Source organism: Motacilla alba, chromosome 19, assembly GCF_015832195.1.
Source record: "Motacilla alba alba isolate MOTALB_02 chromosome 19, Motacilla_alba_V1.0_pri, whole genome shotgun sequence".
Classification (NCBI taxonomy): Eukaryota; Metazoa; Chordata; class Aves; order Passeriformes; family Motacillidae; genus Motacilla; species Motacilla alba.
In genome coordinates, this window is record NC_052034.1 from 3,407,589 (window position 1) to 3,430,915 (window position 23,327).

The window sequence follows — 23,327 nt, forward strand, 5'->3', positions numbered from 1 at the left end:
CCTGGGCAGCTCCTGGGACTCACAGAAAACATCTGGTCTTTGTCGGGGCCCTGGGGCTGTCACATTTCAAAGGCTCCCTCTGCGAGCTCCAGAGGCAATGGAAAATATGTTCAGTCGCAAGTGGGGTCACAGGGAGATGGAGAGGGAGGAACCAGCTCGTGGATCCAGCTCCCTGTGCTGGCTCCAGCCTCAGAGCAGCTGTGGAAAAACAGGGCTGGAAAACTCCCCAAAATGTGCAAAGCATCTGAAGAACAAGGAAGGTTTGATTCCACCTCTGCCCCTGAGGAAAACGGGGAATTGGGAACCACACAGAGCAGAGATGGAGGTTTTTTTAGGATAATTGCAGAGCTCTGTGAGGTGGGGAGAGCTCAGAGCCTTCCACAGAGGGCACAGGGAGCAAGGAGTGGCCAAAGTGTGCTGGGGTAGAGGGGTTTGGATGCCCGAGGTCCATCTCTCACCTGCCAGGAGCTGAGGAGCTCTGACCAAAGCACACCCAGAGGGTTTGGACAGCCCTGGAGCTGCGCTGGGAGCTGCTGGTGTCTTTTCATGGCAGGGCTGGGCCCCCAGAGCCTCTGAGCTTCAGACAGAGGAAGGAAACTGCAGCTGTGCCTCCAGTGCCACTTGTGAGAGGGTTTTTGTGTAGCCAGAGCCCTGCAAAACCTCCCCTGTGCACAGGAAAGGTTCTCAGTGGGGTTTACCTTCAGGGGGAGAAGGGAGAGGACAGCTCATCTGTCCAGAAGTTCTTGTGTAAATGGCTGAAGGGTTTCCTGACAAAACATTGCCATCTGTTAACAGTGGACCCCAAAATCCTGTGGGGCCTCTTAACCACCATCCTTCCTCCATGAGACTGCTGGGCTGGGGCGTGACTGGGAAGCTCTGGGGATGCCAAAGCCCTGCCTCACAGCAGAACCTTTCTGATGCAGATCAAAAGATAAATGAGCACTGCCAAGCTGAAAAAGAGAAGCAGGTTCAAGGAAGGGCTGAAGAGGAAGGTGATGCTGAAAGCTGTCAGTGCCCACAGCTTCTCCAAACTACCAGCAGGGTTATTTATTGAGAGTCCAGACAGGGATGGCAGATCTGATCCTGCCTTTCTTTACAGTCGCCAAGTGTCCCTGCCGCAGCAAAGCACCAAGCACAGCAATAGATTTATCATGGGCCAGATGAGCCTTCGTGCAATATGAGCACCTTGCCAGATCTTGGGAACACTTAGGACAAAGCCATAGATGGAAAAAGCAGCTGAAGGCTTCACAAAGCAAGAAAACAACAGAAGGTGGAGCAAGAAAAGTCAGTTCCCACTCAGAGTCCCAGGGCAGTGAGGCTGGAGGGGGAATTGCCCAGCACAGGGGGAAGAACCCACTGAAGTGCAGGGAATGAGTCTTAAAACAAAATTTTGCTGCCTGTGCCTGCAGTGAGGATTAAGGTGATGGTGTCCAAAAGGAAAACCTCCAAAGCTCACTCTCTGAGAGTGGAATTGAGACAGGTCTCAGGTTGCATGGTTTATCTCACTGAAGGGAAGGGGCTGCAGCTTTCCTGGGATTGTCACCAACCTTTCCCTGGACTGGAAGGTGCATCCAGGGCAGCACCAGCCGCTCCAGGCACAGATGTGGCTGCACAAACTGACATGAGACCATGAAAAACAAGAGTTAACTCCCACAGCAGTAACCAGGAATCTGATAAGAACTTACAGTCCACACTGATAGCACATTCTCTCCCTTGCTGAGAAAGGCAGAAGCTCTAAAAGTGCACGAAAAATGAACATTCCCAATTAAGTACACTTGCTGTATTGTTTACAGGAATTGTACATGTTATTACTGTTGAATAGAGTGAAAGGTGAGACAGCTCATTTTTATCTCTTTTTCCCAGAGTTTGCAGCAGGCTGCCCCTCCTGCCTGAAGCAGGATGCCAATCACAAAAAGGAAAACGAGGTCCTTGCAGACATTTGCAGCAAGACAGGATGCCCATCATGAGTAACAGGAAGCAAAAACCACACACAAAATGTTGGCCCTTCAGTCTCTCAGGGCCACAAGCAGGATTCTGCTGCTGTTTATTACAGAGACAAAGCAACCCGTGAAAGTCCCAGAAATCCACCAGTGAAGTTTCAGTCCAAGAAATCCACATCACCTCCTGTGCTTTCAGAGAAACTTGCACAGAATTTCACTCTGGAAGTGTGAAATGGGGATCCTGATGTGGATTAACCACGGAGCCCTGCAGGTGCTGCACAGGGGGAGGGTTTGTCCACTCACATCTCACACCAGCACAGAGACAACTCCACCCTCAGCAGCTTTTAGGACTCTACAACACTCTTTATTCCAAAGCACTTCAGTGCAGTCCCTTGGGGTGAGAGAGCAGGCTGGGCCATCCTCAGCCAGGTGATTCCATGAGCATCATCCATGAGCATCATCCCTGCACAGCTCAGAGAGCTCTGCCTCCCCCACAGCCCCAGCAGCTCGCTCCCTCCACTGCATCTTTAGGAAGAGTAAGTGTCAGGCAGAGAAAAGTCGAGTAAAAACAGTTTCTTCAGAGGAAATGAATCATTAAAGTGCATGAGAATGCTGAAAGCCACAGGCTGAACCACAGTCCTCCACAAAATGCACTTTGCTGCTGACAGTGCCTTCAGTTCTTGCAGCTGCTGGGGGGAGAACAGCTCCTCTGAAGATGGAGGCAGGTTCAGGAAAGCTGTCAAAGCTCTCTGGGCTGTCTCTGCAGAGGCACCATCTCTGTGCCTGGTGCCTGGGGCTGCAGCAGGGCCAGCTCCTCTGGGGCAGCTGCTCGGGGTGGTTTCTGTGCTGGTCTCCAGGAGCTGGTGTCTGCAGCAGGGACACAGGAGCAGCCCCTCATCAGCAGGAAGCTGACAAAGGGACCCAGCTTTAGAAGGGTGAAGGCTCAGGGAACACCCAGCACACAACACAGAATGTTTGAAGCACTGCAACCTCCCCAGTCCTGGCAAAGTGGCACCCAGGAGGATTCTACACTGGAGGTTGGGCCCAAATCCACTGGAGCTCCTGCCTAGGCTGAACAAGACCTTTCTAACAGGGAAACAGCTCTGATTTCCACAGAGCTCCTTCCCAGATCTACCAAGGGAAGCAAACAAAGATCTCAGGCAGAATCTGACAGCATTGCCAGAGTTAATGCCCAAATTCAGGCTCTAAAAGCCCTGTGATTTTAACATCTGCAGGATGGATGAGCCTAAATTTTACCTCTCCTAGGAAAAGCATCACATATTTGGGCTACTGAGCCAAAAATAAGAGCAGCCCTTGCTTTTTCTCAGCAGCATTTCCTGCCATTTCTCCCAGAGCTGAATAGTAATGGCATCTCCTTCATCCTCAGTTTGTTCCCAAACTCTGGCCAGCCCCAGACCTACAGTAAATCTTTATTTTCTCAGCTCACAAGGGATGCTGCTTGGGGGAGCAATTTCAAGTTGGCCTGCCTGGAATGCCAAAGACATCACAACATGCCAAGAGCAGTTCGCTGAGCAGGAAGCTAAAAGGAAACTGCAGACCTTTCTCCATGATTTAATTTACCTTCTGGATTTATTTCTGAATCATTGGCGATCCCAGGTTCTTCCTTCAGAACTCCCACATCCTTTGCCCAATCTGTCCATTTAATTTCCTCTACTCTGGAGAGACAAAATGCAACAAGAAACTGATGCCTGGGATGCAGCTTCTCAAGCCAGATCTCATTGTTCTGCAGCCTCCCAGCCCAGCTCATCCTCCCAACACCACCCTGATGGTTTGGCTGCTGCAGCAGCACCGTACAGAGCTTTTTTCTTTCTGAGCAAAGATCTTCTACAATCAAAGCTCCATGAGGCAAAATCTCTTTTCCCCCTGCATATTTGTCCACTGGTCTGGTTGGTTTCAAATTCTCCAGCTCAGGGAATGTTCTTAATACCAAGGTGGCAATGCTGGAGGATCAATTAATACTCAGACCTCCAGCCTGGCAACCACCAACAAATCTGGATGTAGCCAGGAGTGTGTGGTTGATCAGTGCTGAAATTCCCTGTGCTGCTGCAGGGTTCCCAGGCTGTGGCCCCACTGGAGGCTGGGGTGTGAGGGGGGAATGGTGCCTTACCTGAAACACCACCTCTCATCTTTCTTATTGAGCCCCACTGACATGAAGCAGCCAGATCTCCTCTTCCCACCCTGGCGCCACAGCCAGGCCTTCTCTATTTCTAGAATTGCAATTGCCCTCTGAAAGAACAAAACCCGCATCAGAGAGAAAGCAGGGCACAGACAGAGCCCAGCCCGGCCTCTCCCCACTCAGGAACTCCTTGGAGTTGGAGAATCCCCCAGAAACCCGACCCCAAAATGCTCCTGCAGTACAGCCTCAGGTTACCCGTGCAGAGAGCTGTAAATACACCTAAAAATGCACCAAAAATTAGGTGTAAATACACCTAAAGATGCACTCCCAGGGTGACAACTTTATATAAAAGGCACACTAATAGATGAGCTTAGGGCAGACATGTGGTATTCATATTTTCTGGAAAAATCCCTTCGCCCGGGATTTTTCTCCTGGGAAGCTGAGAAGCCTCAGAGAAAAAGGAAAACAATAATGATCTGATTTGCTTCTCCTGTGTCGTGCTGCATTGGAATGTGTTTGGAGATTGTTTCATTGGTTTCTGCTGTGAATTATTTTGACTCTTTGGTCAATCAGGGCCAAGCTGTGTTGGGGCTCTGGAAAGAGCCATGCATTTTCATTATTATCTTTTTAGCCTTCTGTCTGTATCCTTTCTGTATTCTTTAGTATAGTATTGTTTAGCATTCTCTAACATAATTCTATTAAATAATATTAAATTATTAAATATTTATAATTTGTAGTAATATTATTGATATTATTAAATTATTACATATATTGTTAGTTTCATTGTATTAATATATATTATTGAATTTATTAAATAAGATATTATTGAATTTATTAAACAATACTCTTTTATGCTACTATTAAAATAATAAATTAGCCTTCTGAGAGCACGGAGTCAGATTCATCATCCTCCCTGCCACGAGGGCACCCTGCAAACACACACCACAGACAGGCAGTGGCACCTGTGACTCCGAGAGCCCAGCAGGGCTCTGGGCCTCACCTGCAGCTTCCAGACGCTCTTGCTGTAGCCAGAAATATCCGTGACGGTCTCGCTCATGAGGGCGATCAGCATGTTCAGCAGCAGGATGTAGGTGAGGATCACAAACAGCAGCAGCAGCAGCATGACAAAGTACCTGAACCTGGCGTGCTCCTGGAAGTCCAGGTCCCCCATGCCGATGGTGATCTTGAAGAGCTCCAGGGAGACGCTGAGCAGCCCCCCGTACATGGCGTGGCTGCCCGAGCTCTCCAGGTGAGCCAGGGACTTGTTGTGGGACACCGAGGGGGCATCGCCCATCAGCGTCACCAGGGCTGGGAGAGAAACACAAGCTGAGTCCTCAGGAAAGGGATTTTTGCAGCTCAGCCTGCGTAAAACTCAGAGAGGGCTCACCTGCAGCAAAGCCAAAGAGGAAGATCATGTAAACCAGGAGGAAACGCAGCAGGTCTCTCATGATGGTCTGGAACACAAACCAGGGAAGTGCTGTGCTTTATCTCACATGAAATCACCAGGATGCTCTCACACATCACAAACCAGCCCTCAGGAACACTGACAGCGAGGTTTCCTCCTTTTGTCCAGTGTAAAAAACTGCTAATATGTGTTAAATTACTTCCACAGGCAAATAATATCATTGGCAGCTTAATCTGACAGTGCTGTGAACTTCTTTGTTGCTCTGCTAGTATGAAGAGTTCTTTGAAACAAATAAATATCCTGCTGGCTCCCCACTATGGCTGTTTCCAAATTGTTTCATCACACACACCCCTCTCCTTCCCACCTCCATTGGCTCTACACAAATGGTGACCAGAATTCTTCCCTGGCACCTCGTTTCACCCCTGCTTTGCTTTTCCAGTCTCAGGTTCCTCTGTGGATCTGGAAACACTTCTCAGGCTCAGCTGAGCAGCTGCAGGGAGCCCACACTGGTTCCAGTGCTGACTGGAGCTGGATTTTGGCACACAGGTGCCAGCTGCTGTCACTGGGGATGTTCAGCTGACATAAGGGTGTCAGCTGCTGCCACCTGGGATGTCCCAGGTTCCTCTGTGGATCTGGAAACACTTCTCAGGCCGAGCTGAGCAGCTGCAGGGAGCCCGCACTGGTTTCAGAGCTGTTTGGAGCTGGATTTTGGCACACAGGTGTCACCTGGGATGTTCAGCAGTGCCAAACGAGTGACTTGCTGCAGCTATAGATGAAGACACTGACCTAACCTCACTCTGCAGCACCTGTGCTCCCACAGGACATCAGTCCCAGCTCCTCCCAGCCCCAAGCCTTTCCCTGCAGAGGGTTTTGGCCAGCTCTGACCTTCTGGATCATGACGCTGTAGATGCCGGTGCGCTGGAAGCCGCGGGTGTAGTAGAGGGTGTTCACCCAGCCCAGGAGCAGGGAGAACACCATCACTGCCACGTAGTTCTCTGAGCTGGCCCCATACAGCACTGCTGAGAGCAGCAGGGAGAAGGCCTGGATGAAGCTGGAGAGGAAACAAAAGGAAGTGGCAGTGGCTCACCTCGGCAAGAAGGGCCCTTGCAGATCTGCTGTGCAATAAAACACATTTGGGGAGGCTGAGAGGAGCACACAGAGCCCACCCGGCAACAAACACAGGCTCAGGACACGAGGCAGCAGCAGGGGTGGAAAGAGAGGGGCAGAGGATCTGCTTTTCCTGCTCTCCAGCTCTGTGGCAGTGCTGGGGCAGCTCAGCTGCACAAAGAAGCAGCTCCAAGCTGTGGCTGTGGCAGGCCCCAGGACTCACATCAGGATCTCGATGCAGCTGTCAGAGCACATGGTCTTCAGGGACTGGCGCCTCCTCCTCAGGTACAGGCTCTGGGGAGCAGAATCAATCCACCGTTCATCAGAGCCAGGCCATGTGAGAGAGGCAGCCCTGCCCTGCCCTGCCCCAGGCAAAGCTCTGCTCCATGTGCTTCTCCTTTCATCTCCAAGATCCCCAATTTCATCCCTCCCTGATGAAAAAAGCCCTTATTTATAAAGGGCAAGGATAAACAAGGGCTGAATCATGGCTCAGCCCAACGTCTTTATTAATAGCCTGCATTAAATGCCAGGGATGCATTTTAATGCCATAAATCACAGAACTCTCTCAGAATTATTTGCTGTTGTGGAACTGTGATCCCCCTTGCCCAGCAACCTGGCTTGTGCTGCCACTGCCAGATCACAGTGAGTGTCCCAGAGCAGGATTCCCTCCTGCACATCCTGATGTCAGGAGAGCAGATCCTGCTGCTCCATGCTGTTCCTTTTTTTCCCCTGTCTTACCATGGAACCAGACAAGAGATGCCCCTACCTGAGCAAAGATCAGATAAATGCCTCCCAACAAGATAATGATCAGTCCAGAGACCCACAGGAAGCCTCCAGCCGTGAACTCCACGGGGAAGGAAGGCTGCAAGACAAAACCAAAACCACCCAAAGCAGTGGAGATGGGCAGAGACAGTGCTGCCAACCACCCACAGCCTTTAAACTCTGCTCCATCCATCCAGACAAAAAGACTGGACCTACCTTTACCCTTAAGGGCTGATAGTATGCAATGGCTGTGAAGATGATCATGAATGACAGGTAGGAGGCAAAGCTGAAGTAGAACCTCTTGGAAGCAAAGGTTTCCCATTTTTGCTGCAGCAGTTTGTTCAGCGGCTCCAAAACCACCATCTTGTACCGGTTCTGTGGGGAAACAAGCAACCAAAGTGCACCTGTGTGCCAGCAGGAATGGGCCTTCACCAGAGGATGGTCTTTTTAAGGGCTGGAGCAGTGTGGATTCAGCTGGGGAGTTGTTAAGGGGTTATTCAGTCAGGTGTTTTAGTGTGACAGATAAATATTGCATAGAAGTCACTTCATCGAGGTATTTGAACAAACTGAGGCTTAAGACAACAAAAGGATCCAAATTTCTCACAAATTATGGATGGTCAGGGCCATGCCAAGCAGCCTCCAACCAACAAAATCTGCAAACATCCCCATGACTCACTTCTTTTCTCAGAGGAGCCATCACCTGAAAGCCCACGTCAACTTGAAACGCCGCAATGCTACAGCAGCGCCATAAAAAGGGACAGGAAAAGCCTGCCTTGGAGCTGTGGTGGGAGCCTCACCGGGGTGTCACTGCTGTAGGCCAGGATCTCCAGCACAGAGTTCTCCTCGAAGCTGTCCAGGGAGGACAGGTCGTAGAGGGACACGTGGATGGGGCCGTAGGTCCACTCGGTGAACTTGCGCGACAGGTGCCGGTACAGCGGCTCCTTGATCTCCCTCTGGATGATGTGCCTGAAGATCTGACACAAACACCAGCACCTTGTGCCCGTGCTGCGGGTGCACAAGGACGCCCAAAGCAGCGCACAGCTGGATCTGGGGCTCACCCAGCACCTGGGTGTGGCTGAAAGCAGGTGAACAAACATCTGGCTCCCCCGGGAGCGGGACGGATTCAGCCCCGGGAGCGGGGACAGGGCAGGGACAGCAGGGACTGTTGTGGCTGTGTTCAAGGGGTCCCAGCATGAGGGAAGAGATGAGAATCTGGACTCCATTTTTCAGAAGGCTGATTTATTATATTATTATATATATTATATTAAAAATACTATACTAAAAAATAGAAAAAAGAATACAAACAGAAGGCTAACAAAAAACCAAAATAAAATAATAACAAAAACCTGTGACTCTCAGAGAGTTGACACAACTGAACCATGGTTGGTCACTAAGTAGAAACAATTCATGTGAGACCAATCAAAAATACACTTGTTAGTAAACAACCTCCAGACCACATTCCACAGCCATCAAATTCTTATTGTTTACATTTCCTTTCTGAGGCTTCTCAGCCAGAATAAGAGAAAAATCCTAGCAAAGGATTTTCATAAAAACATCATTGTAACAGACTGTCACTGCGGTATTTTATGAAAATCCTGTCACTAGGATTTTCTCCTGAGAAGCTGAGAGGCCACAGGAAAGAAATGTAAACAAGAACTCTCTGATGGCTGTGGAATGAGGTCTGAGATGGTTTTACCAACAGGTGCATCTTGGATTGGTCTCATGTGGATTGTTTTTACTTAATGACCAAAGTCCAGCTGTGTCAGACTCTCTGGCCAGTCACAAGCTTTCATTATCATTCTGTTCCATTCTTGTCCAGCCTTCTGTCTGTATCCTTTCTCTACTTGTTTTAATATAGCATTTTTAATATCATATATATCATAATATACTAAATCAGCCTTCTGAAACATGGAGTCAAGATTCTCATCTCTTCCCTCTTCCTGGGGACCCTCGAGCACAGCCACAAGGGACAGTGAGGCTCTGCAGGGCCCAGCTGAGTGCCTTGGAGGTGCCCTCCTTTGTGGTCACCTGTGGCACTGCCCCTGCCAGCAGCATCAGCTCCAACCCCAAACCCCGCTGGACACCAACCAAAGGTGCAAATCCCACCACCCCTGCTCCTCAGCAACCCCAGGGCTCCCCCCCGGCTGTCCCCACCTCCACTTTGCCTGTCTTGGCAGCAAGCTGCAGGGGATTTAAGCCGTCATAGTTGACAATCTCCTCCAGCTTGCACGTGGGGTCGAGCTTCACGCCCGCCTTCAGGATCTCCACGTAGGTGCTGCTCACAAACTTGGTGTTCTCCTCGGTGTCGTCTGCAATCATCACCAGGGCGTGCAGCACCGTGTTGCCCTGGGTGTCCTGCTCCTGCAGCCTGGCTTTCTGGTGGGGGTTGTTTAAAAGGTAATCCACCACATCCAGCTGGTTGGTGCAGGCAGCCAAGGAGAGGGGCAGTTCACCTGAGGAGATGGGGACACAGCGTTTGGAGGGGAGGCAGAAAGGGGGGAGGGAGGATTCAAGAAAGGGAGGAAAAAACAACCCTAGAAAAATATGTTTACTATTAAAAAAATATATTTAAAATATATTAAAAATATAAATATATATTCAAATATAAAAATATATTAAAATATAAGAAATACAGAGGAAATGTATAAAACATATAAAAACATATAAAAATATACAAAGCATATAATATATAAAAATAGCCTAGAGTTTTACCACTGAAACACAGAACGGGTTCTGCCTCAGTGTCTGTCTCTGGATTCTGAAAGGGGTGTACAATAAAGAATTGATCTGTTTCTGGGGCAGCTGAAGCACTTTTCCACATCTCAAACCGATCTCTCAAATCTGAACTAGCCAAGTATTGCTGTCTGAAGCCACTCGGACAGGATTAAACACACAAACCCAAGGATGATGGAAATGCACAGTGAACACCCCGGACATGGAAGGATTCTGCTTTTTAAATAAGTCAAGGGCTTGATTAAAGGGCACTGAAGATGGCACCAGAGGGGCAAACCCATCTAGAATCAGTGGCATCACACACAGCAAGGCAATGAAAACCCCAAAGGAACAATTTCCACAGTGACTCACCAAAATAAAAGTAAACTCCTTCTTTCTTCTTCCTGAAGAACTCCCCGTGGGCTCTGGCATGGACATCAGCTCCGTTCTCCACCAGCAGTTTCACCATCTCCAGGCTCCTTTTCTCGATGGCAATGTGCAGGGCGGTCTGGCCTGGGGCAGAGCAAGCCCTGTCACTGTGTGCCACGCCAGGGGACAGCGGGATGTCACCAGGGATGGCTGCAGCCTCAGGGTGGGCTGGCTGGCAGCTGAGGGCTTTCCACGAGCCCCAAAACCATCAGAAATTCAACAGCAGGGCAGGCACATCCCCCTGGCTGGCCCTGAGATCCCAAAGAGCCACGGGAGGGTTGAGGCAGCCAAACAGAGCTCGTTCAACAACCACAGACCACTTCATTTTTACAAGTGCTTTTTATACTTTCCCAAGTAAATAATCTCACTTCTCGGGTTATTAAAAGCATGTATCGTTTCTGTTTTACAGACCAGGGAGGGTGTAACTCAGGGCTGGAGGAGATGCAGGAGCAGAATCAGAAATAAAGGGTGAGCGTGCTGTGTGTGGCTGCCCCAGAACCTCGGGCTGCAGGAGCTCCAGCTCCCCTCTTTCTGCTGCCCATCTCACGGGAATCCTTCCTCACCTCTGTAGAAACAGTCAGAGCAGGACACGTTGACAAGAGGCCTGGGGTTCTGTGTCTTTTGGTCTATTTCCAGCAGGACTGGGATTGTGTCGTTCTTCCCATTTTTTAAGTTCAGCAGGGCTTTCATTAAGCAGGTTTTCCCAGTCTTTGCATCTGGCAGGGAGAGAGGATTGAATGGGTCGTGGGTGTGCTTTGCACACAACTGCAGTGCTCGATTCACAGATCAACTATAATCTTCATTTTAAACGCTTTTATCAGTATTTTTAGCAGTCCCAAGGCAAAAACCTTAGGATATATTCCATTAATGGCATTCTCCACCTTGGGGTGAATGTGAGGAAAATAAAAGAAGACAGAGGGCTGGAGAAGGCAAAGAACCACGAGCACATTCCCTTGGGATAACAAACCATTCCAGGGACGGGGATCTACCTGTGTACTCGGAATTGGTGAGGAATTTGGAGTTCCTCCTTAAGTACTCCAGCAAACCGTGCAGAGCCTCGGGGCTGCCCCTGACCACGGCGCTGAACAGCCGCTCCCTGTCAAAGCGATTCGGGTCCTTCTGGCTGCGGGACAAAGGCAGGGAGTCAGCAATTCTGCAGGGGAATGTGCAAAACGCTGATGACTTGGGCTTGAAATTTTTAAAGTTTGATAGTAATAAAATGGTTATAAAAATAGGAATATAGTTAGAGTAATAAAAATTTGGATAATTAGGATTTAGGACAATACGAGACAATAAGAACAAAGAGTTATGGATAGTCGAGGTAACTTTTCTGGGCAAAATAAGCCCAAAAAAGGACTCACGTTAACAGAGGATTAACCCTTAAAAGCAATAGCCTGTTGCATATTCATACACCTCATACATGATGCATAAATTCCATTCAAACAAAGGATTCTGTCTGGTCAGTGTCAACTTCTTAATTTTGACAGTGTCTACAGGGCTGAGCAAGGCAGGAAGTTCATTTCTTCTGATAAAGGAGCAATAAATTCTTTTTCTCTGAGAGATTTAGGTGTCCTGTGGCTGCTATCTGGTGTGTGAGTACCTCATTCCTTTCTTTAAAAAAATATCCCACATACATACTTTCTATTTTAACATTATAACCTAAAACTCTATTTAACGCACTACTTAAAAAAATTAATGCAGCATAACTTTCTAACATAACACATATAATATTCATTTTAATATTTGCGAAAAGCCAACCATAAAATACACATCTTTCACAGGAAGGTCTGGAGAGGGGAAGTTCTGGAGAGCAGGGACAGGAATGTGCCACAAGCTCGAGTGGGACAGTGGAAGGAAGGAGGGAGACGGAGCAGAGTTTGTTGGGGAGGGAAAAAAAACCAAAAAAAACCCCACTCAAATGTTTTATTTTTGAGTCAAGGGAAAAATAGAGACAGTTATTTCCCAGAATTCTCCTGAGTGGCTGCTCTTTCCATCAGTTGGAGCTGTTCCCAGACCCAGCCTGATGTGCAGCCCTGGCAGGCATCCAGAGCAGAGAGAGGAGCCCAGGATGGCTGCAGGACCAGGGTCAGGCCCATCCCTGCTGGGATTTGGTGTATTCTTGGGAAAATCCATAGGCTCCCACCAGCCAGGATCAGGGTGGATCAACACAAATTATTTAAATCCCCCCAAGTTACTCACTTGCTGACGAGTCCTGGCCGATAATTCAGATTAATCTTGATTTTAGGGGCAAAGTCACTGCTCTCCTTCTGATAAGGCGTCTCCAAGGGTTGTGGCTCTCCTTTCCTCCCAGGTCCTGACCTTTCCTCCTTTTTGCTGGGGGCAGGTTTCTCCTCCTGGGTGCTGTCATCTGTTTCTAGCAATCCTATGAGCCTGTTCCTCTGAGCTGGGCCCGGCTGCCCATTCGTGAACTTATCCATTGCCAGGAGAGATGGTCCTGCAGATCACAAAGATGTTCCCTGGGGGGAACTAAACCTGCAAGGCATGGGGAGAATTAACACAACGTCTTCACAAACCCCAAAGGTGTTTGGACACAAAGAAAGCTCCCAGGTCGACCACAGGTCCCTAGGGAGGGAGATTTGGTAAAACTCTGCATGGAGGAGGAGTATTTGAATAAAGGATCAGGGTCCTAAATGGGGCTCCAGTGGAGGAGAGGTTTGGAGGCAGTTCATGGAGCACAGGCAACTTGTCTGCAGCACATCTGAAGCCCCTGTGTGGGATGACCTCACCTGTTGGCAGCAGCACAGGTTCCTGACATAAAAGGCAAGGAAAGTGGCTCTTCAGGAGTGTGTGATCGTTGTTCTTGTCTCGGTGCAACCAGCACAGGCACAGGCTGCTCACCAAGTGGCCAAAAAGATAAAGGTTCACTGGGGGCCCTCTTTGGAACAGGGGTGGGTTTGCCCACAGTCCCTGCTGGGAAGCTTTGGGGTGTCCAGAGAGGGAAACACCTGCACTTGATGGGCATTTCATCCTTGATGGGCAAAATGAGTGGGATCTCCACAATATTTGGAGCTGCTGGTTACCCATGTGAGCACAGACTGGAGCTCCCAGCTCCAAGGCAGGCACGCTCCCCCTGCCCTGCAGACACAGCTCCACCAGAGCAGCAGCAGCAGAGCCCCCAGCCAGCCCCCTTCTCTCATCTGAGGCTTCCTGAGCTCTCTTTTGGCTCTTTGGAGACATCATCCCCGTGTGTCCCTGGGTCCCTCTCAGACCACACCCAAGACACGGTGCCTAAGGCAGCGTTTCTCAGGGTTTGAGAGCAGAAATTGAACATCCACAGTCACCAACCTGCAGCAGAGCTCTGCTCAGCAGCTCCTGCTCGTTCCCAGGCACTCCCTCCAAAGGGTTAACAGGTTTCCTCCGAAGAGAAATCTCCCTTGCTGGGGCTACAGCCAGACTCCATAGCCTGCACCAGCAAAGAGGTAAATGCACACAGCACAAGCATTTAGGCTCAGCTCAGGCTGTGAAAAACCACAGGTCTGGGCAGAAAACAGCCACAAAACATCTTCATGCAGCTGGCAGCAAGAAACCCAAGGGCTGATCCGGAGACAAACCGTTATGATAATTCAGCCACCCCGTTTAGTCTGCGCTCTAGTGACAAACATTCCTCTGCACACACCCTTCAATCCCACTCAGACCTGCTTCCCTCCCCAGAACACTTACTGGTTACATTTGCCGAATCCTTTAGAAGGATATTTGCATTTCCACAAGTTTGCTCGTGCTTTTCTGTCTTCCTCTCCCCAAAATCATTCCTCAGCTGCAGTTCCCATCTCTCCACAGCGCTCAAGAGAGTTATTTATTGTCAGTCTTGCACAGACAGAGCGTCTGGGTTAAAAGCAAGAGCAAAATGCTCCCGTAAAACAGGACCCTCTGGGGTATCCACCCTCCCTGTGCATCCCTGGGAGCACTCTCTGCTCTCCAGCTCCACTGGCACTTCCCAAGAGCTGAGCTCTTTCTCCCTGAGCCCTCACCAAGCCCCGCTGCCAGACGAGCTCAGCACTTACCAGAAGTTGCTGCAAGCTCCACCCAAGAGCTGATCTGACAAGGAGTCCCCACGGGTCCTTCAGAGGGGAAATGACCTCCCAGCAGAAACCAAGTCAAGCAGCAAGAAGTGTTAACTGGCATGAAGGCAGACCCTGAATTATTTCCATCCATGGGTGAGAAGCCATGCAGGGAAGCCCATGTTCATCTCAGCAGCCTGGTAGTGGCACAGCGGGGAGCTCCTGGCTGGTCCATGAGGGAATCCAAGGTTCCTGTGGGAAGGAACACCCCCAGAACCTTGTGATTTACTCAACGTGTGGCTTTTTGCAGAGTGAAGGAGGGCTTGCACAGGAAATGACTGGCTGGATTTCTCAGTGAAGGGGAGAGCCAATGAGTGCAGTGCTCTTATATGGGAAAGCTGGCTGCCTATTGCAAATTCAGAACGCTTAACCCCTGCCTGCACAGAGCCTCTGCCTCCCCCCACAGCCCCCTGAGCTCCACAGGGAGCCCAGGAGCAGCAGCAGCGCTGGGAACAGCCTGGTGTGGGGAGGCAGCTCTGCACAGCCCCAGGGACACAGAGTGTGCCACCAAGAGCAGTGGCGGCAGTGGTGGCAGTGGTGGCGGCTGCTCCTCAGGGCTCAGGGCACTGCCCAGAGCAGCCCCAGGTCCCAGACTCTCAGGGCACTGGTTACTGCATCTGCCCCAGGGCCTGGATGTGCTCCAAAGGAGAAAAGTCTGGGAGAGGCTTCCCCTGGGAGCAGGGATGTCCCCCAAGGCCACAGCTGACTGTCCTTGGGCTCACACAGCCCAAAACTGCTTTGCTTTCCCCTCGCAGAGCAGAGGAAGCAGGGGACAGCAGCCCTGGGAAGAAGGGAACAGCAGCCCTGGGAAGCAGGGGACAGAGGCCCTCAGCAGTGTTCCAGCTCCTCCTCTCCCTCTCCTGAGGGGACAGTGGTGTCAGGTCCTGCAGGGTGGCCCCAGCAGCCTTTCCCCAGGGAATGCTGCTGCCCTGGCTCCCACCTGAGCTCCTGGCGCTCTGCAGAGCCATTGATGCGACCCAGAGCTCAGCTGGGAAATGTCATTAATGAGCAGAACGCTTCCCATGCTCAGCTCGCCAGCAGGGGCACGTCCCAGGACGATCCCAGGAGGGAGGTGGCCCAAAAGCACGGAGCAGGGCTCTCCCAGCAGGACACACCGAGCTCTGGCTGTGCCTTCCTTCTTCCAGACCTGCCGAGGCTCAGCAGAGCCTGGAGCAGCCCTCGCCCCCAGGGCTGCAGGAGGCTGTGACACCTCTCGGAGTGTGGCTGTCACCCACAGAAACAGCTGCGAGACCCTCCCCATGAACACACCAGTCAATGGCACCGGGCCTTTGCCCTCCTCATGGTTTTGCAGGAATTTCAGGTTTATATCTCAAGATTCCTGTGTTTTAAAATGAAGCAAGTCCAGCGATTACACAAAGCTGGTTTTTTATCCACCATGGATTCTTAATGATTAATTAAGACCCAGAGAGCAGTGCATAAAGAAGAGATAAATGCAAGATCAGATGTCATCTCTCCAAGCCCTCCCTCACTCCAGCCTTGCACTGATCTCTAGCTCAGTTTGCTTGAGCTGTGTTACATTTCGTTTCCTGCGACACCAACAGTTCAGCTCACACTCAGGGATTCCAATCCTTTCGGGTTTCTCCTCCAGCTGTCCCGGGAGGCATCCCACCACTGCAGCCAAGGGATGAAATCAGCCCTCGGGAGCGCACCACGACACAGCTCTGCCTGCACAGCTGCTTCCCGCGTCCTGCGGGAGAGAGGGAATGTGCAGCTTGGGGGAAAGGAGCCTCTGCCAGCTGGGAGCTCACCCAGGCCACGGAGCAGCCAGGACAAAAGCAGCAGCTTCATTGCAGCTCCCGCCGGCCTGGATTTCCCTCTGGCTTTTTGAGGCTTTTGGGTGAATCTCACAATTGCTTATTTTACCCGTGAAACGTGTCTGAGTTTGTCCTGGCAGGAGAGGCACGTCCCGTGGAAATCTGGGAAGGGAGAAGTCAAACTGCCAAGCGAAATTTCAGGTCAAGGGTTATTCGTTCAAATTATATAATATTATAGTTAATTCATTATTAAGAAATACTATCTATTATTAGATAATCAGATATATTGTATCAATTATTATATCTATAATATATGTGATGTGATGTAATGTAATATTATATATAATATAGCATAATATAATATGATATAATATAATAGTATAATATTATTTATACTATATATAAAATAAACTATATATATTTCTATATATAGTATAGATTATCTATTTATATATAATATATATTTATTGTATATATAATATATGTATATTATATGTAATGTAATATTATATAATGCAGCATAATATAATATAATAATATACTGTTATTTATACTATATATTTTATTTATAGTACATATTATATATAAAAAATATTTTATATTATATATAAGATTATATAACTAGAGTAATATATAATAATATATATTATTATATTATTAGTATAATATATAATAATATAATGTAATCTGTACTATAATTATAGATGAGTACATCTTATCTATTCCATATCTATATTATAATTATAAATGAGAAATTCACAGCAGAAAAAGCAATGACTGGAACCTGCTTAAGCAAAAGGAAGCATGAGGATGATGGTGGTGTTTGGAAAAGATGCAAACAAGAACATTTCCTGAAATTTATATTCTGCGTTCACCTAAGTTCCCATTTTTACCAAACACTGTAAAACATAACAGTCCTGTGATTGATACCATGTTTTCAGAACGCTGTAAACAGAAGTTCAAAGTCACTTGAAATTTAGTTACAGGATTGATGTGTGGCCACTCAGGTGTAGCAGCTCAGAATCACCTTCACAGGAGGAGGAAAACCTGTAATTACAACATGCAAGGGGGGGGAATTAAAATTCTCTCAAACACAACAGGAAGGCCAGCAAAATAAATAATTTCTTTTAAAGGTGTATTTTCACACTCAGGAAAACATCAAGTGTTTTTGCAAGGCCCTTTTTTTTTTTTTTTCCCACGTAACTGTTATGTAAAAGCCACACTGAAATGATGGATTTGAGCAGCTTCATTTCTTAGTTACGGATGGAAATCAGCACCTCAGCCAGTGCCCAATCTGAAACATAAATATTCTTCAATATAATCCCTCATCAGAGCTTGTCTGATAGCCCAGGGCACCCAGTTAATCCACACGAGGGTATTCCTGGAACTGCAAGTCCCACATCATAACATTTACAGGCTCCAATCTATATTCTTGGAGGGAACCATCCAGCTCTGTCATTCCTAAAATGGAAATATCTTTCTACTTGAGGCATCCCTTCCTGCAGGATCACAGCCTGCAGGAATGCTCTGCTGACAATCAGAGAGCAGCAGAGGAGGAAATCCAGATGGAAAATAAAAGGAAAAGTAATCGGTTTGTGGAGGAACAGTGACATCCTGTGGCCACCGAGGCAGCCGAGTTCCTGCTGCTTTTGAAACGACCAAATTGGGCAAAAATCTTAAAAAACACCCCTGGTTGCTGTGGGCAAGGCTGCAGAAATAATGAGGGATTTATTCCCAATGTTTACCTGCCTTAACCCTCACTTTTCCTATAGGATTATGTTGTGGGGCAGCTGCAAAAGGAGAAAACCCCAAATGTACCCAAACCCAGCATAACGGGTTATTTAGTTTCTCTTTTTTATAGGAATAAGTAATTTTTTTAAAGCACAGAAGACAAAACCCCCAAAATTTTGGGTTTTGTTTGATTTTTTTTTTTTTTTAAGAGAGAACAGACTAGAAATTAACTGAAGCAATAAGAAGAAAACTCAAAGGCCAGTCACAAAACTCCGATTACAGCAGGATTAAAAGATGTTACCAGAATCTGTTGTAAATATGGGAGCATTAAGATTATTCTAATAGCATAGAGATTCTGGCTAAAACATATTGAATTATTATTTTAATTATGAATAGTTGTCTCTAAGCAGATTTTTGAGGTACCACCATATTGTAGGAGTAAAACAAAAAAGTGTATTTTAATAACATCAATAATTTGTATTGCCTGACATTTTATGCTAATAACTTTGGTGTAAACACTGCATGTTATACAAATTCATATTCACATTTCCTTGTGATTCATTTCCTTAATTTACTTAAATTGCAAGGATTTTTTTTCTTATTAATGAAGAAATCCTTGCAGTCATTTCCTGGAGCACCCAGGCACCAATGGAGACCACAGCTCAACCCCAGCTTGGCTCAGGCCAAAACCCAGAGCAAACACAGGGAGCTGCAGACCCCTCCTGTCCCCTCCCCGGGGTCCCTGTCCCTGCAGGGCACCCCAAACCCCAGCAGGAAGGTCAGGAATGTCAATTTATTCCCAAACCACCCCAAACCCCAGCAGGAAGGTCAGGAATGTTGTTGGACTAAGCTCATTTTTGACTTAGAAAGGGGGCAAGTGGGAGGCATTTTAAAAACCCTATTTTTTAGTCTCATTTGAAGGGTGAGACAATACAGATGTTACATACTATACAAACCTTGTATCAAATTTTAAAATACTTTTCTACATACAAATCTATTTCCCACAGCATGTCAGTTTATTCAGTGCCCACCCCACACCCCGGCAGGAAGATCTCTTTATTCATGTTGATTCAGTGCCTTATTCCTGTGGGGAATAAATTCTCCTTATTCAGGGACTTCAGGCAGGGCTGGAAACACCCAGTCCAGAGAGGCAGGAATGGCTGGGGCTGGAAGGGACATTTGGAGGTCACCCTGTCCAGCCAGGGCCACCCCAAGGGTGTTACCCCAAATTATTTCCTTTTTGGCCTTTTAGGCCCTCACAGGAAGGGCCTGCACAGCCTCCCTGGGCACCCTGCCAGGCGGGTAAACTGCAAAAAGCACAAAAGCAAAACAGCAATTGCAGGAAAACTCAAACTAAGGGAAGCCTCTTGTGGTAGGGACAGCAAATGTTTACAGAACTTTGTATTTCTGCTAGTTCAGCAGGCAGAAAAGCAAGCCCTGCTCCTAAAAGCCCAATAATCTGATCACGGATGCAACCCTCAAACCCACCCTGACCTCGCAGTGTGGGGTTTTCTGCAAGAACAGCAACTTTGTGGTTTAATTTCCCATGAAGTGCAGCACTTACCACAAACGCTCAGCGATGAAATGCAGAGGGAACAAACCAACATCCGCAGCAGCACCGCAGGGCTCGGAGCACCGAGGGGACACCAACACGGGCTGGGGGCAGCGCACGGCACAGCACAGGCTGGGCCCCAGCTCACGGTGAGCAGCTGCCAGAACCCAACCGGTGAGGACACGACAGCCACCCCCAGAAGCTGGGGTGGTTTTGGGGAAGGGCAGATGGACATTGCACCCCCTTCTGAGCACCCTCCACTGCAGCTGAGCTAACCCAGCCCCTTGTCCCAGTTTCCTCAACCCAAACCCCCCAGTGGGAGCTCCCTCCCTTTTTGGCATGGATGATTGTGCAGAACTCCCCCAAGCAGGCAGCTCTTGCACTGCTCAGTCACCCACTGCCAGTCCAAGTTCCACCTTCCCACCCAGCACACAACTCCCACTGGGGTCAGTCCTGCCAGAGTCCCTCCAGGGCAGTGCCAGCCCTCAGAGCCACCCCCGGAGCAGCACAGAGCTCAAACACACCACAAGCCCAGGGCTCGCAGCAGAGCCCCCCCATGCAAAGGCCACCCCACCATCGTGTGGGGTCTCTCTATCCCACCTGGAAGCAGAGTGCTGCTAAAATCTAGGAACAAAAAACAACATGGTATTATTAGCACTTCATTAAGATTTTAATCCAGATCCATTTTAACCACAAGGTTGGTCCTCGTCATACATGCAAAGAGGCTTAAACTGCCACGGGAAGAAGCCAAAGCACTTAACACACATTCCACCTGCTTGAACTGAGACAGACTACTGGGTGTAATGTGCAACAGAAAACTTTATTAGCATTTCAACAGACAGCTGTTCAGCAGTTACTCAAGCTTGCATTAACCTTGCATTAACTTAGAATTAAGACATTGAAGAACTACAGTGCAAACACAAGTGCCACTGGCAACCCTGGGGTCAAGCAAGATGCACAACAACTTAACAGCCCCCCCTGAGGCGCAGCACCAGGTGCAGGGTGGATTCCTTCTGGATGTTATAATCAGAGAGGGTGCGCCCATCTTCCAGCTGCTTGCCAGCGAAGATCAGCCTCTGCTGGTCTGGGGGAATGCCCTCCTTGTCCTGGATCTTGGCCTTGACATTCTCGATGGTGTCACTGGGTTCCACTTCCAGGGTGATGGTCTTGCCAGTCAGGGTCTTCACAAAGATCTGCATCCCACCTCTCAGACGCAGCACCAGGTGCAGAGTTGACTCTTTCTGGATGTTGTAGTCGGAGAGAGTACGCCCATCTTCCAGCTGCTTGCCAGCAAAGATCAGCCTCTGCTGGTCAGGAGGGATACCTTCCTTATCCTGGATCTTGGCTTTCACATTCTCAATGGTGTCACTGGGCTCAACTTCCAGGGTGATGGTCTTGCCAGTCAGGGTCTTCACAAAGATCTGCATGCCACCCCTGAGGCGCAGGACAAGGTGCAGAGTTGACTCTTTCTGGATGTTGTAGTCAGAGAGGGTGCGCCCATCCTCCAGCTGCTTCCCTGCAAAGATCAGCCTCTGCTGGTCTGGGGGAATGCCTTCCTTGTCCTGGATCTTGGCTTTCACGTTCTCGATGGTGTCACTGGGTTCCACCTCCAGCGTGATGGTCTTGCCAGTCAGGGTCTTCACAAAGATCTGCATCCCACCTCTCAGACGCAGCACCAGGTGCAGGGTGGATTCCTTCTGGATGTTGTAGTCGGACAGGGTGCGCCCATCTTCCAGCTGCTTGCCAGCGAAGATCAGCCTCTGCTGGTCAGGAGGAATACCTTCCTTGTCCTGGATCTTGGCCTTCACGTTCTCAATGGTGTCACTGGGCTCGACTTCCAGGGTGATGGTCTTGCCAGTCAGGGTCTTGACAAAGATCTGCATGCCACCCCTGAGGCGCAGGACAAGGTGCAGGGTGGATTCCTTTTGGATGTTGTAGTCGGACAGGGTGCGCCCATCTTCCAGCTGCTTCCCTGCAAAAATCAGCCTCTGCTGGTCTGGGGGAATGCCTTCCTTGTCCTGGATCTTGGCCTTGACATTCTCGATGGTGTCACTGGGCTCAACTTCCAGGGTGATGGTCTTGCCAGTCAGGGTCTTGACAAAGATCTGCATGCCACCCCTGAGGCGCAGGACAAGGTGCAGAGTTGACTCTTTCTGGATGTTGTAGTCAGAGAGGGTGCGCCCATCCTCCAGCTGCTTCCCTGCAAAGATCAGCCTCTGCTGGTCTGGGGGAATGCCTTCCTTGTCCTGGATCTTGGCCTTGACATTCTCAATGGTATCACTGGGCTCCACCTCAAGGGTGATTGTCTTGCCAGTCAGGGTCTTCACAAAGATCTGCATGTTGACCTGCAAGACATACAGATATTCTAGCTATAACCACTTAGTTAAGTAAAGACTTCAGTAAATCCTAAAACAATTACCGTTGCTATTTCCCGCCAGTTTAATTTTTTTTTAATTTTTGTTGTAGGGAGTGTGAAATTAAAAAATCATTTTGCAGTCTGACTAGCTAAACCGATTTTGAGGCAAAGTCTGCTGAGTTCTTTACACAGATTACGCTCACAGCACCCCCAGGCCGGCTCTCCTTCATGCCCGCAGTGCAGCAAAGCAGCACCGGAGCCCCTAGCTCTCCCTCACCGCCGGCAGGGCAGCGATGCGGCAGCGGAGCCTCGATCCGCCCGCACTGCGGCAGCCCAAGCAGCGCTCGGCCCGCCCCGCGGACCCGCCCTGCGGCAGCGCCGCCGCTCCCCCGCCCCGGTAGTGACTCACAGCCGCCTTCCGGCAGCGGCGGCTCGGCCCGCGCCATCTTCCCCGCAGCGAGGCCTCCTCCCCAGACAAGCATTAGCGGGACCCCCCCCACCCTCACGGCCGGCCCAGCTCGCACCCGACGCGCCTCAGAGCGCTGCACAACGCCGCGCAGCTGCACCGCCTGCCCCCTCCGTTACCCTGCTGCAAACCGCCCGGCAGCGCCCGGCACAGTCCTGCCCGGAGCACCGGGCCCGCCTCCCCCTGCCCGCACCCCAAATCCCCTCAGCGCACTCACGTCTGCGGCCCTGAGCGATAAATCGGCAAAGTGTACCCAGCGGTGCGAAACCTCGGATCTGCCGAGTGACGCACACCCGCCCCTATTTATAGTGCCAGTGGCCACGCAGGCCCCGCCCACCAAAACTAGTGTGTCCATCCGCCTCCCAAAGTAGTCCCCAGGAAAAGAGCCCTGTTGTGGCGAGCACTCGCCTTTTCCCCGCTCCAAGCCCTCTTGCGCAGGCAAAGGGGTCCCAGAGTTTCAGCGAGGGGGATCAGACCCGACAAAACCGGCAAATTTCTGAGGGCGCGGATGGATCTGGGACCGTTTTTTTTGTCGCGGCGCTGCGACCAGGCGTAGGTGGGAAGACCGGGGAGTCGGGCGGTGATTGGTGGGGCGGGCCGCAGGGCGGGCGCTGATTGGCTGCTCGGGGAGGGGCAGTTGGCGAGGGGCGGGGGCGGCGGGGGCCGGGAAGGCTCTGGAAGGTTCGGCGCTGCTCGGCGCTGATTGGCCCGCGGTGAGGTCACGCTGTTGCTGAGGGGGAGCCGCCTAGCGGGGCAGATTTCGGCCGGGGGGGGGGGGGGGGGGGGGGGGGGGGCTGGGGCCGTGAGGGGACAGGGAGGGGGATTAGGATGGGGATTGGGATTAATGATGGTGATAGGAACAATACTGGCGACAGG

The 23,327-nt window shown here is 49.9% G+C and overlaps 2 protein-coding genes across 7 annotated transcripts; both read right to left on the minus strand.

Annotated features, from left to right (window-relative positions):
* Positions 1 to 1,765: 1,765 nt before the first annotated feature.
* Positions 1,766 to 20,142, minus strand: LOC119709643 (transient receptor potential cation channel subfamily V member 2-like). Of its 5 annotated transcripts, none has more exons than XM_038157626.1 (20): positions 19,642 to 20,142; positions 17,277 to 17,393; positions 14,515 to 16,508; positions 14,174 to 14,335; positions 13,799 to 13,916; positions 12,692 to 12,985; positions 11,482 to 11,615; positions 11,056 to 11,208; positions 10,436 to 10,576; positions 9,506 to 9,804; positions 8,149 to 8,325; positions 7,568 to 7,726; positions 7,356 to 7,451; positions 6,813 to 6,883; positions 6,368 to 6,533; positions 5,465 to 5,531; positions 5,078 to 5,385; positions 4,069 to 4,187; positions 3,522 to 3,616; positions 1,766 to 2,807 (listed from the first exon to the last, which is right to left on the minus strand). In XM_038157626.1, exons 6-20 carry the CDS (start codon positions 12,928 to 12,930, stop codon positions 2,680 to 2,682), a joined length of 2,352 nt encoding a protein of 783 aa, XP_038013554.1. In that variant the 5' UTR covers positions 12,931 to 12,985; positions 13,799 to 13,916; positions 14,174 to 14,335; positions 14,515 to 16,508; positions 17,277 to 17,393; positions 19,642 to 20,142; the 3' UTR covers positions 1,766 to 2,679. The 5 variants fall into 5 exon arrangements, with proteins under 5 accessions (XP_038013554.1, XP_038013555.1, XP_038013551.1 ...); XM_038157627.1 differs by lacking the exon at positions 19,642 to 20,142 and having other exon boundaries at positions 14,515 to 14,763; positions 16,341 to 16,508; positions 17,277 to 18,247; XM_038157623.1 differs by lacking the exon at positions 19,642 to 20,142 and having other exon boundaries at positions 17,277 to 18,247.
* A 135-nt stretch (positions 20,143 to 20,277) lies between these two features.
* On the minus strand, positions 20,278 to 23,118 carry UBC (ubiquitin C). 2 transcript variants are annotated; one of them, XM_038157631.1, is made up of 2 exons: positions 22,860 to 23,118; positions 20,278 to 21,974 (listed from the first exon to the last, which is right to left on the minus strand). In XM_038157631.1, the coding sequence occupies exon 2, from the start codon at positions 21,966 to 21,968 to the stop codon at positions 20,595 to 20,597; it is 1,374 nt and encodes a 457-aa protein (XP_038013559.1). In that variant the 5' UTR covers positions 21,969 to 21,974; positions 22,860 to 23,118; the 3' UTR covers positions 20,278 to 20,594. The 2 variants fall into 2 exon arrangements, with proteins under 2 accessions (XP_038013559.1, XP_038013558.1); XM_038157630.1 differs by having other exon boundaries at positions 22,669 to 22,973.
* Positions 23,119 to 23,327: the final 209 nt, after the last annotated feature.

Excerpts from the sequence above, each read along its gene's own strand:
- LOC119709643 (XM_038157626.1), bottom strand. The coding sequence starts at position 12,930 with ATGGATAAGTTCACGAATGGGCAGCCGGGCCCAGCTCAGAGGAACAGG. Across the intron at positions 5,532-6,367 it reads ACAGCGTCATGATCCAGAAG|ACCATCATGAGAGACCTGCT; the intron begins GTCAGAGCTGGC and ends TTTGTGTTCCAG. Across the intron at positions 3,617-4,068 it reads GATGAGAGGTGGTGTTTCAG|AGTAGAGGAAATTAAATGGA; the intron begins GTAAGGCACCAT and ends TTGTCTCTCCAG.
- UBC (XM_038157630.1), bottom strand. The coding sequence starts at position 22,806 with ATGGACACACTAGTTTTGGTGGGCGGGGCCTGCGTGGCCACTGGCACT. Across the intron at positions 21,975-22,668 it reads TATCGCTCAGGGCCGCAGAC|GTCAACATGCAGATCTTTGT; the intron begins GTGAGTGCGCTG and ends TATGTCTTGCAG.